The sequence below is a fragment of the Panthera pardus genome, unplaced genomic scaffold (genome assembly GCF_024362965.1).
Source record: "Panthera pardus isolate Hobbes unplaced genomic scaffold, ASM2436296v1 HiC_scaffold_6, whole genome shotgun sequence".
In the NCBI taxonomy this organism is placed as follows: domain Eukaryota; kingdom Metazoa; phylum Chordata; class Mammalia; order Carnivora; family Felidae; genus Panthera; species Panthera pardus.
The window spans coordinates 83,128,153-83,141,631 of record NW_026526991.1 but is presented as its reverse complement, the minus strand read 5'-3'; the positions used below and the strand labels follow the sequence as shown (position 1 = coordinate 83,141,631).

The window sequence follows — 13,479 nt, the reverse complement described above, 5'->3', positions numbered from 1 at the left end:
CATCAAACTAGAATAAGAAAATAGTATTGTTTACAAGGAAAAAAATACAGGGAATTGATTACAGGGAAAAAATCAATGCAATAAATGTGAACAAAAAGAAATAGATGTAAATGGTGAAAAGTTGAATTAAACTTGGAAACTTATTTCAACTTCAAAACTAAGCAGTGGTGGTATGAACCGAGACTTTTTTACTTATAATAGTTGAATAGGCTGATGGCTTATTTTATTGTGCAGAAATGTTCTAATTTTTCTCCTGAAGCTGGAAATGCCTATTTACCAGAATGAGAAAAATACAGTTATATAAACTGCAGTGGTAAATTATACATGTTCAATTAATCCACAAGTACAGCCCTGGGTTTGCTTAAAGTTCTTTTTTTTTTTTTTTTTTTTTTAATAATAAGTGTATTCGACTCCCCATCATTTATTTCACTCATCCCCCTACCCACCTCCCTTTTGGTAACCATAAGTTTGTTAACAGTTTCTCTGTCTCTTCTTTTTCCTTTGCTTATTTGTTTCTTAAATTCTACATATGGGTGAGATCATATGGTATTTGTCTTTCTCTGACTGACTTATTTCACTTAGCATTATACTCTCTAGCTCTATCCATGTTGTTGCAAATAAGATTTCATCTTTTATGGCTGAATAATATTCCATAGAATATACATAGCACATCTTCTTTATCCGTTCATCTATCATTAGACACTTGGGCTGCTTTTATAGTTTGGCTACTGTAAATGCTGCAATAAACATAGGGGCGCATGGATCCTAATTCAAAATTAGTGTGTTTGTATTTTTGGGATAAATACCCAGTAATGCAATTTCAGGTTGTAGGGTAGTTATATTTTTAATTTTTTGAGGAGCCTCCATACTGTTTTGCATAGTGGCTGTAGTAGTTTGCATTCCCACCAGTAGTGCATGAGGGTTCCTTTTTCTCCACATCCTTGCCAACACTTGTTGTAGAAAAATGGTTTTAATCTTCTTTCCATGTTTTGTAGAATTCTCCAATGAAGCCAACCATTACTGGACTTTGTTGGGGGAGTTTTGCTTCAATCTCTGTACTAGCTGTTGTTCTATTCAAAATTTCTATTTCTTCATGATTCAATTTTGGTAAAACCATATTTTGTTTGGCTGACAACTAACATCTGCTCTTCCTTTCCCAAATGAATGTGGTTATTTAAACTACAATAGGAAACTATGTGTCTGACAATGGCCACTACAGTTGGTTAGCAACTCTCCAGCTGCAACTCACACATTTGTTTCTGTTTCAGAAGTGGCTGACATTTATTTAGCATCTACTGTGTGAAAAGCAATTTGCATATATTACCACTCATGTCCCGGTATTCCTGGAACGGGATTCCCATAGTTGTCTCCATCTGGCAGATGAAGAAAGAACAAACAGAAATGTTTACATAATATTTTTAGGATTACAATGCAATATATAGTCAGTGATGCCTTATAATTTTATTGACACAACTTTTCCTTTTTTAATGATATACAAAATTTATGGTGTTTTAGATTTGGGCAAGTCTTAGAAATTCACTCATGGAAACACAGCTAATAAGCAGTGGCTTGTTTGTTTCCAAATCTGTCCACTTAATTCTGTCTCTACCCTAGTGAAATGGATGGTCTTCCATCAGGAAAGGGCACAGGTTTGAAAGAAATATTCATGAGGCAGTGCAGGCATACCCATCTAACCTGCCCAATAATGCTTTGTAATCAATACAAGAGGAAGTATATAAGTCAGAACCATATCTAAATGTAGTATATTTCACTACTTTTCTTAAAAGTTCAAACCATGCTCCTTATACAATACACTCAACTCATTCATAAGCACAATTTCTCTACCATTACCAGTTAAGTATATCCTATTCTGGTAAGTGGAAAAGTGGTAGGCAGAAATGTGCACGAAAGAATGGCAAATTCAGGAAGTAAAGAAGGACGAGATCAATACTAGATATAAACAGTTTTGTGAACATCTGCATAGTCTGTTTGATAGCCAACAATGATATTAATATTTCAGTACCATTCATTATTGGTCTTTGCTGCTTCTTTTCTCTTTCCACCAACATAAGTGAGATGTGACTGTCATTTGTATTTACAACATAGTGTTAGAATCATTTGCTGAATACTTGGGTTGGATATATTTTAATACTTTACTTTCTGTGCAGTCTTTAACACCACTTTGTGAAGATGACAACCATGCCCAGGAAATTGTTAAAAAGCTGGAGAAGAGTATTACTTTCCTTAGCCAGTGCACTGCACGAGTGGCCAGTAGGGCTGAGATGCTTGGAGCCATTAATCAGGTAATCTGTCTCCGTTTCTTTTGCTATGATGAAACTACTAAAAATTACTATTTCCCCTGAGATTATGGATTACACTTCTAGGAAGAAGTTTTTAAAAATACTTCTGTGTTGTACAAGATTTACATATTTAATACGGAAAAAATGGAAAATGGAATATGCAAATAAAAATGTAAAAAAAAAAAACCCTCTCATAATAGCATTATCCAGGGACAGTCATCTAAATCATCTGTTCCAAATATCAATTTCACACTTTCTCCTCAAATCTTCATCATGTCCTTCCCCATCTTCTCTATCAAATAACGACTTTGCTTCCTGCCTCAGAGAGAACTTGGAGTCATTTGGAAGGGAACTGCCACAAGTTCCAAACCTAATAACATCTCAACCCTCATACTTTGCCTTCCTTCACAGTACAAAACATGAGTTGTTTCTAATCCTGTCTAAGGCTAACCATCTCAACTGTATACCAGAATCCATCCTCCTAATTTACTCAGAGTCTTGGGGTCTGATTCTCCCTATTTTCCTTCAAAAATCTTCAACTTTCCCCACTGTATTGAATCATTCTCATGAGAACACATATATAGTGTCTTTAAGATGGAAAAAAACACAAAAACAAATACAATAATCTTTGACCCTTTCTTCTTTGACTACCACCCTGTTTCTCTGCTCCCATTTCCAGCAAATTTCCTCAACAGAATTGTACTCATGGTCTCTAATTTGTCCCCTCCCATTCTCACTGAAATCTGCTCTAATTGGCCTTAACCTACCTATTTTCCTTAACCTCTCTGCTATATTCAGCATGGCTGAGCTCTTTCTCCTCCTGGAAGTACTCTCCTCACTAGGCTTCTAGGTACCACATGCTCCTGTTTTTTTCTCTCTACATCATGGGTCACTCCCTTCCAGGCTCCTTGTGTGGGTCCCACCATTCTCCCAGGCCTCATCAGTGGGGCCCAGGGCTCCATCCTTGTACGTGTGATGTTCATCTTCTTCAATCCCCATACCATCTTATGTAGTCAGCTGATGACTCCAAAATTCACATGCTTATCCTAAGCCATTGCTGTGAGTTCCAGACTAGAATATACTAACTACAGATGCAGCATTTCCACTTGGATGTTTGACAGACAATTCAAACAACACATATATATTATTTGACAAACAATTCAAACATATATAAAAATAAACTGCCCATGGTCTCTCCAAAACCAGTTTTACTCATAATCTCCTTATCTCAGTCAAGGGTAACTTCCCTTCCAGATTATCATATTGAAAATCCTTGGGAGCAATTCTCCACACCTTTCTCTCACACTCTACCTCTAATGCTACAGAAAATCCTATTTATCATCAGAATATATCCAGAATTCAACCACATGTTTCTTTCTCCACTGCTACCACCTTGATCTAAGCTACCATTCTATGTTTTAGAGATTAATACAATATTTTTCTAAATGGTCTGCCTGTTTGCATTCAAACCAAATACTCCCTGCAACATAATCTGTTCTCCATAAAGCAGCCAGAGTAATACTTTCAAAACTTAAGCCAGATCATGTTTCTTTTTGGTTCAAAGTCCTCCAGTGGCTCCTCAGTTTTTTTCAGAATAAAAACCAAAATCCTTATGATGGTTTAAAAAGATCTACATGATTCCCCTACCCTCTTACATCTTGAAATTAATTTCCTAAGTTTATCTTCCTGAATTATTGCACTCCAGCCAGATTGGTCTCCTTTCTGTTCACCAAATATGGGAGTAAAAATGTAGTTTGTTTAGAATGTGTTCAAAATTAGTGACTATCAACTTAATATAGACTCCTATATACTTAGGATGTTAGATACAAATTTTAATGGTAACCACAAACCAAAAACCTATGATAGATACACAAAAATAAAGAGAAATGAATCCAAGCATAACACTAAAGAAAATCATCAATCACAGTGGAAGAGAGCAAGAGAAGAAGAAAGGAAGAGAGAACTACAAAAAAAAAAAAAAAATAACAAAATGGCAATGAGTACATATGTAGCAATGATTACTTTAAATGCTTTAATCAAAAGACATAGGGTGACTGAATGAATAAAACGACAATACCTGTCTATATGCTGCCTACAAGAGACTCACTTCAGAGCTAAAGACACATATAGACTGAAAGTAAAGGGATGGAAAAATATTTCATGCAAATAAAAATGAAAAGAACTGGGGTAGCAATATTATATCAGACAAAATAGAATTTTTAAACAGACTGTAACAAGAGACAAAGAAGGTCATAATGATAATGGGATCAGTCCAACAAAAGGATATAAAATAGTAAATATCTATGCACTCAACATAGAAGCATCTAAATACATAAAGCAAATATCAATAAACATAAAGGGAGAAATTGACAGTAATACAGTAATAGGAGGTCACTTTAATACATCACTTACATCGATGAATAGATCATCCATTCAGAAAATCAATAAGGAAACAGTGGCTTTGAATGACACATTAAGACCAGACGAACTTAATGGACATATACAGAACGTTCCATCCCAAACTAGCAGAATGCACATTCTTCTCAAGTGCACATGGAAAATTCTCGAGATTAGATCACATGTTAGGCCAAAAACAAAATCTCAATAAATAAGATTGAAATCAAGCATCTTTTCCAACCACAACAGTGTGAAACTAGAAATCAATTTTAAGAAAAAAAAACTTGAAAAGACACAGACACTAGGAAGCTAAACAATATGCTACTAACCAACCAATGGGCCAACAAAGAAATCAAAGGGGAAGTCATAAACACAAATGAAAATGAAAATACAGTGGTCTAAAATCTTTGGGATGCAGAAAAAGCAGATCTAAGAGGAAATTTTATAATGATACAGCCTACCTCAAGAACCACAAAAAAATTTCAACCAATCTTACCTTACACATAAAGGAACTAGAAAAAGAACAAAGCCCAAAGTTAGTAGAAGGAAGGAAACAATAAAGCTCAGACCAGAAATAAATGAAATAGAGGCAAAAAAAAAAAAAAAAAATCAATGAAAACGAGCTGTTTTCTTAAAAAGATAAAACTGGTAAGCCTTTAGCTAGACTCATTAAGAAAAAGAACTCAAAATCAGGAAAGAGAAAAAATAATGACTGATGTCACAGAAATACAAAGGATTATAAGAGACTACTATAAAATATTATATATCAAAAAATATAACAACATAGGAGAAATGGATAAATTCCTAGAAACATACAATTTCCAAAACTGAATAAGGAAGACATAGAAAATCTGAATAGGATTACTAGTAATGAATCAGTAATCAAAAAACGTTCAACAAAAAAAAGTTTAGGATCAGATAGTTTTGCAGGTGAGTTATTACCAAATATTTAAAGAATAGGTAGTACCTATCTTCCTCAAATTATTCCAAAAAATAGAAGAGAAAGGAAAGCTTCCAAATTCATTCTATGAACTCTATGAATTCATTCTGTGAATATCACCATTACCTGGATACCAAAACCAAAGACACTACAAAAAAGGAAAACTACAGGTCAATATCCCCGATGAACATAATTGCAGAAATCCTCAACAAAATATTAGAAACCAAATCCAGTAATACACTAAAAGAATCATTCCCCACATTCAAGTGGGATTTGCTCCAGGTATTCAAGAATGATTCGATATGTGCAAATACATCAGATTCACAAAATGAAGGTTAAAAACCATATGATCATCTAAATAGCTGCAGAAAAAGCATCTGACAAAATTCAGCATCCATTCATGATAAAAACTCAACAAAGGGGATTTAGAGGGAACATACCTCAAAACAAAAAAGGTCATATATGAAAAATCCACAGCTGGAATATTTTCTTCTCAGATCAGGAATAAGACCAGGATGTCCAGTCTCACCACTTCAACATTGTACTGGAAGTCCTGGTCACAGAAATTAGCAAGAAAAAGAAATAAAAGGCATCTAAATTGGTAAGGAAGAAGTAAAACTCACTATTTGCAGATGACATGATACTATATCTAGAAAACCCTAAAGACTCCACCAAAAAACTATTAGAACTAATAATTAATTTCAGTAAAGTTGCAGGATACGAAACCAATATACAGAAAGTGTATTTCTATACACTGAAAATGAAGTAGCAGAAAGAGAAATTGAGAAAACAATCCCATTACAATTGCACCAATAATAATAATATATCTAGAAATAAATTTAACCAAGGAAGTGAAAGACCTGTACTCTGAAGACTATAAAACAAAGAAATTGAAGATGACACAAATGGAAAGACAGTCCATGCTTATGGACTGAAAGAACTGATATTGTTAAAATGTCCATATTACCTCAAGCAATCAATAGATTCAATGCAATTCCTTTCAAAATACCACCAGCATTTTTCACAGAACTAGAATAAATTATCCTGAAATTTATAAGGAGCCACAAAAGACCCTGAATAGCCAAAACAATCTTCAGAAAGAAGAACAAAGATAGAGGTATCATACTGCCAGACTTCAAGATATACTACAAAGCTATAGCAGTCAAAATAGTATGGCACTACCCCAAAATAGACACATACATCAGTGGAATAGGATAGAGAACCCAGAAATAAACCCTCATGTATATATGGTCAATTAATCTACAACAAAGGAGGCAGGAATATACAAAGGGGTAAAAATCTACAGTTATCAAAGCTCTAGTCTTAGGGATAAAAAGTACAGCATAGGGAATGTAGCCAATAAATTGTAATAATGTATGGTGACAGATGGTAACTACACTTATGGTGAATGAAGCATAATGCATAATTGTCAAATCATTATATCATGCACCTGAAATTATGACAATATTGTATGTCAACTATACTTCAATTTTTAAAAAAAAATCCTGAGGGTTAAACTTTTCGAGACGTTATATAACTGAAAATGTTTTTATTTTCCTACTTAATTGATAGTCTAGCTGGGTGATAGATTCTAGGTTAGAGATAATTTCCTTTAGAATTTTTCTTGCATTGTTTCATTTCCTTCTTAATTTCTGGTGTTGCTGTCAAAGTTTGATGCCATTCTGACTCTTGAGCTTTTGTTTATGCCTTTGCTTACTTTCCAGAAGATTTTAGGATATCCTCTTCTCCCTACTGTCCTTTTTTTTTGGTATGAGTTTATTTTCATGTACAGGCCCTGGGTAGATATAAGCTGGCAAGTTCTTGAGTTCTAGAGATTTTTTTAAAAAATTATTTCCTTTTTCTACATTCTGTGGAATTTTCCTATGTTTTCTTGAGTTCTTGTTCTTTGCCTGTTGGATCTCCTGAACAGGTCCTTTTTCATCTCTTTTCTCTTTTTAGTGTTTTTGCTCCATTTGGGGGGATATTTCCTCAACCTTACCTTGAAGCTCTTCTCTTGAGTTATGTATTTTTGTCATATTTTTAATCCCCAAACTTTATTTTCAACATGCAGCTTTTTAATATCTTGTTCTTATTTCATGGATGCAACCCTTAATCTTAACTCTGACGATATTTCTAGTTTCTTCAAAGACTTTGGGTAGTTGATCTCCTCCAGCTTGCTTTTCTAGTGCGGATTTTCCTCTTTCATGGTTAGAGGCTTTTCTCTGATTAGTGATGATCCATTATATAGCTGAATGGGAGCTGTGTGTATGTTGGGCAGGGGAGGTTCTCATTGTCTCTGAGCTTCACACAAGCTAGGATGTCTCATTGGGATATTCTTAATGTCAGTAATGTTAAGACTTTTATCTTGCTGTGTTAGATTCCTCAGAGGAAAACCTTCCAACCACCTGCTTTGAGAGTATAAGCCTGGCTGCCAGTGTTTGCAAGTTGGAGGGAGAAATCAGGCTAGGTATCTCAGTATTTAGTGTGTATACAGACTTTTGCTTAATCTCTTCTTTTCTGTATGATTCATTAACCATCAACTATCTGTGACTGCCCAATCCACAGGCTGTTTCTCTCTCTCTAAATATTCAACCTTTGTGGTCTTTTGGCAAAGTGATGAAGGGAAGTTGCTCAGCTGGTCTGAGTAAGGAGATATGTGGATCTAATCACTTTTTATGCAGATTTTCAACCATTTCTTCTGTTATATACCTACCTTCAAGTTTAATTTCAGAGGCCCTTTAAATCCTGAGCTTGCATGGCTTTCTGTGGTGCAGTGCAGGTTGCTTGCAGGCTTACTGCTTTTTTTTTTTTTTTTTTTAAGAGTTCAGCTTTTTCAGGTCTTAGACATTCATCACTAGTCCTTCTACTAGCAAGCTTTCAAAATTTTATTATATCTTCTTCTGTTCTATTTTTCTTTGTGTACTCATGCCTTCTTTAAAAAAATGCCTTTATTGTCACTTTAGGGGAATTTAGGGATGGAGTAAAGATAAATGCATGTGCCTAATCACCATTCTTTAACTGGATATCAAGAATAGTATTTTCACTGTAAATTTATTCTTTTTTTTCCTACTAGGAAAGCCGAGTTAGTAAAGCAGTTGAAGTGATGATTCAGCATGTAGAAAACCTGAAGAGAATGTATGCCAAAGAGCATGCTGAATTAGAAGAACTGAAACAGGTTCTTCTGCAAAATGAAAGGTCTTTTAATCCTCTTGAAGATGAAGGTAATAAAAATTTAATAGTATCAGTTATGTTTTTCTAACATTCTCCTCTTTCATTCTCTCTTACAAATTCCTATTATGTCTTTGATATAAAAACTTTAGGTTAAGGTTATGTTAGAAGAATAACTCATTCCTGTTATTTATGTAGCCCAAATGCTTATAGATATTATTTAGAAAACAGGTTGAGAGACCAGAAAGATTCTTTGGTAATGACACCAAAAAATTCATTAAATTAGATTGCTGACATGAAAGAATATATGTAATACAACCCATCGAGTTTACCTAATGTTCTCCTATTTAGGGTATGTTAGAATTGGCTTTTTCTCCACACATAAAGCACAGTAGGTTAAATGAGCCACTTTCATCAACAATGGTTTTGTATTTCTCAAAGAAGGAATGACTGTGGCATAGTAAGCTGGCTGATGGATTGGAAAATAGACATCTGAGACCATGGAAAATACCTTAAAACATAAGGTTTATATAAAGTTTTAATTTAAATAGTGTGAACCTTTCTGAACAGAATTATTCTAATGATCTGTTCCCTTTTCTAGAAAAAGTAATCACATTTGATAATCTTCTGATCTGTAGTTTCATTTATGAAGCATACATTTATTTAGCGCCTCCTATGTGCTGGGTAAGCATTGTGGACATCTGTAGTGACATAGAGGATTGCATTCCATCAATTAAAGTGGTAATTGTTATGAATCACAAAATAATAACCAGATACTTTTATTGCTCAGTAGTCTCTGGGGTCTTATTTTCTGACTTTTGCTCTTCTTTGTAAAGAATTAAGACTGTTGCAAAAAATTGCATATGTAATTCCTAAAATGTGCAAATGCGTTTTTCCTTTCAGATGACTGCCAAATTAAAAGACGCTCATCTTCTCTAAACTCCAAGGTAATTACTAATTGTCTATCAAATGTTACCGATGAGATGGTTTTAAAATATTATTTGAAACATGGCTTTACATGTAAATCATATGTCTGTGTTCATGTAGTTATGCGTGTATATGTGTATGCTTTTATACTTACTGTATGTGTACATCAATTAAGTTTCTCCAAAAGCAGGAGGAAAACCAGATAGTTTCTCTTTCATATAAAACCAGAGTTGGAAATAAGCAGTCCCCAAATGGTAGAGAAGCTTCACAAAATCCAAAAGGCCCAGTCTCCTCTCACTGCTTCATCACCCGCAGCCCTTTGCTTCCACCTTAAGGTCTAGGATGGCTTCATCGGTTCAGGGGCACCAACTCCTCATGGAGTCACATTCTAAGAAATAGGAAGAAGCAAAAATGGATATTCCCTCTCCCTCTCATGACAATTCCTAGAAATCCCAGATAACATTTCCCTTTTGTTTCTTGGTTGAAAATGAGGCTGGAAAACCCGTTTTTAATTCTGGAGTCTTTGTGCCTAACTAGAAACTCAAGGAGGTTTTTCTTTTCTTTTTTTTTTTTTTTTACACCAAGTGAAAAGGGGAAAATGGGATCTTGAAAGTCAACCAGCAGTTTTTGCCAGTTTGAAAGTCAGGATTTCACAGACTTTTTTGAGCAAGAGACGTTAAAATCATTCCATCCAAATCTCTTTCACAAATGAGGAAAATCACTTTCACATAAGTGATTAGTTATGATCACGTAGTGGCAGAACCATGGTGAGAACCCAAGTTTCTTGGACTGAAATTTTATATTTTTAATATTCAACTAACCTATACAATTAAATTAGGAATGGTGGTTTAAAAAAAGAATTCACCTTAAGCTTCTTTAGTCTATCTCCTACATTTAACATTACATTTTTATTTCCTGAAGTTAAACTTTAAGAACCACATAGTAGTATATCACATTTTCCTGTGCAAATCTCAATGCTGATATGTAAATATATCAATTTATCAAAATATGCCCATCTTTAAATGTGTTAAATGGAAAAAGTGAAACCACAAAAAAAAAAAAAAGCTAGAAAATAGGTACATATTTATCGCCTCTTGAGTTGGGGAAAACCTAGGCATAAAAGAAACACTACAGCAAAAGACAGATTTGGCTGCATTAACCATGAAAAACATTTCTGTCAGAAATATCATTAAAAATATGGGCAAAAATCATGAACAGATAGTTCTCAGAGAAGATATATACATGACTATTAAACATTAAAAAAATGTTCAATGTTACTAGAAACCGAAACAAAAAGCCGTATCTGACTGGCAAAAATCATACTCATCGGGTGTTGGGAGGAGGTAGAATCTAAATTGGTAGAATATTTCTGGAAGGCAATTTGGCCATAACAAAATGTGTCTACTGTTTAACTGAGCAATGACCAAATGCAGGTATGTGTAGGTACAAGGATATCCACTAGTGTTATATATATACAATGATAAAATACGGATAATTTTCTAAATGTACTTTTTGCCCTCTTCGGGTAGCCATCTTCTCTTCGGAGAGTGACCATTGCCTCTTTGCCCAGAAATATAGGAAATGCAGGAATGGTAAGCAAATTCTTAAGTGTTCTTAGCCAAAAGCAAATTAATTTTCATATAACAAAACATAAACTTCACTAAATTGACATTTCATTATGTTTTAAATTATTTCTGAATTTTAAAGGTGGCTGGGATGGAAAATGACCGATTCAGTAGGAGGTCAAGCAGCTGGTAAGTGTAATTTTATGGTTGCCCTTTGGGAACCCTCCTGTTTTATAATTGACTGAAGTAAATGTTTGCAATAAGTAATAGAGTAACATTTGATTTACACAGAGTACATGCACAATAATTATAAAAATAGGTGTATAACCATGAAGTTTTATAATGAAGCATAATGTGAATATGCCAACAAAAAATAGAACTTATAAATTGATAATGGCTACGGATATATTTAATTTGACAAGTGGCTATAATCATCTTTATTTAGGCGTATTTTGGGGTCAAAGCAGAGTGAACACCGTCCCTCATTACATCGATTTATTAGCACCTATTCCTGGGCAGATGCTGAAGAAGAAAAATGTGAACTAAAGTAGGTGAAGCTTGGTGTGTTTATTAACCTGATGTGAACTGGGAAATAGTGGGGAGCACTTTTACTCTATGGAAATGAGATCGATGCTGCATCATCAAAAAGATAATTCATTAAGACTTTTATAAACTGTAGAGCATTCTATAAATGTTATTTGCAAATACATTCACTCTTTAGTACCTAAGGTTTGAGGTCTTGAGTTAGAGAAGACCCTTAAATTTGCCAGAATTGTGAAGATTATTTTTTTCCTGTATAGGTAATCTGGCCATCTGAGACGTCAGCATAGAGCCACAGAAGTAAAATATCCATCTACTTAGATTAAAAAAACAAAACAAAACATGAATTATATATATGTATGTATAGCATATAGGCACATACGTAAATTATGTGCATTATATATACATCTATCTTCCCTTTATGTGTAAATGAACAGTAGGGGAAACGTAAAATGCTATATTGCTATATGTCTGTGTAGCAAGTTAAATAAAATCTTCTATAGCAAAAGGTAGACAGCTGAGGAGAAGGGACACGAAGAAATGCTGCCTCTAAGTCCTGGGTGAACATTGGACAAACTATTTAACCTTATTTGGTCTGTTTCCTCATCTGTAGAGATCTGACTGAAATGGCTTTATGTTCTTTTTATACATGTTTGTTGCCTGCCTACTATGTGGTATATACTACATTCGATCCTAAGGGGTATAAAGAAGAGTAAGACATAGTGCCTACCCTCAGTTTTTTTGTTTTTTAAATAATCCTGGGACTCTATTGCTTATGTTGAAAGTTCTTTTCAGATTTAGAGCAAATGTAATGGAGTTTTCTTACCTGGGTGAAAAAAAATCAAGTTTTCTCCAAAAGATTACAATCTATCTTTTGTTTTTTTGTTAGTACAGTATGATTTCTACTGAGAAGTCTTTGCAAACAAAAAAACTGAAATCTTGAGAAACAAGAATCCAGGCATTTGGACCTTGTTTCCTTTAAACACTAAAACCATCTACACACATTCCCTATAGAAGTCCAACAAGAAAAGAAAAAAAGAAAAAAAAAACTTTGAGAAACAGTTCCCTTTGGCAACAGTGAGGGCCTAATGAGCTTCTAATTTCAAAATTCAAATCTAACTAGGAACTTTTTAGTGAACATGATAATGAAACAAGTTTTGTTCAGGTTAAAGGAACTCCTCTGTAGATAGCAATTGGATTGAAAGTATTTCAAATAAAATCATACTATTTCTCAGCTTGTTAAATATCAATTGTAGCTAGCTTTGTACTGAACATATTTTTATAAACAAATTTTTATAAAAAGATTTATAAAATCTTTCAAAATTAAGATTTTTAAAGAAGAAATGGCATTTTGATGTTACTCCAGTTTAGCATAAAATCCACTGTTAATAGATTAATTATATGGTAGAAGGAGAAAATATTTTGCTACATATTGAATAAAAAAATACGGAAGAAATATTCACATTTGTTTTTTAAAGTATGATTAGACATAAACAGGGAAAGAAATCACAGATTAGTAACACTGGTTAATTATTAGTGGTGATAATTGACTAATTTCTGCATGTTCTTTGTAAATTTCTCCTTTTGCTTTGGATAGTATCTCAACTTTCTACAACAAACATTTTCCTAAATATAGTAAGTT

General features: G+C 33.8%; 2 protein-coding genes across 4 annotated transcripts in view; one reads left to right on the top strand and one right to left on the bottom strand.

The window, feature by feature from the left end:
* The window catches only part of IRAG2 (inositol 1,4,5-triphosphate receptor associated 2), a 129,340-nt gene that overhangs the window by 114,175 nt on the left and 1,686 nt on the right, over window positions 1-13,479 (top strand). For both annotated transcript variants that reach the window (XM_053895276.1, XM_019452244.2), the window contains 6 exons: window positions 2,169-2,303; window positions 8,711-8,858; window positions 9,709-9,752; window positions 11,262-11,324; window positions 11,440-11,486; window positions 11,743-11,844. In XM_053895276.1, coding sequence (XP_053751251.1) covers window positions 2,169-2,303; window positions 8,711-8,858; window positions 9,709-9,752; window positions 11,262-11,324; window positions 11,440-11,486; window positions 11,743-11,844 — 539 coding nt within the window. The remainder of the gene's footprint in view (window positions 1-2,168; window positions 2,304-8,710; window positions 8,859-9,708; window positions 9,753-11,261; window positions 11,325-11,439; window positions 11,487-11,742; window positions 11,845-13,479) is intronic.
* Window positions 9,326-13,479, bottom strand: part of DNAI7 (dynein axonemal intermediate chain 7) — a 76,570-nt gene continuing 72,416 nt past the window's right edge. For both annotated transcript variants that reach the window (XM_019452241.2, XM_019452242.2), the window contains one exon: window positions 9,326-10,120. In XM_019452241.2, the coding sequence (XP_019307786.1) occupies window positions 10,106-10,120 (15 nt within the window). In that variant the 3' untranslated portion in view covers window positions 9,326-10,105. The remainder of the gene's footprint in view (window positions 10,121-13,479) is intronic.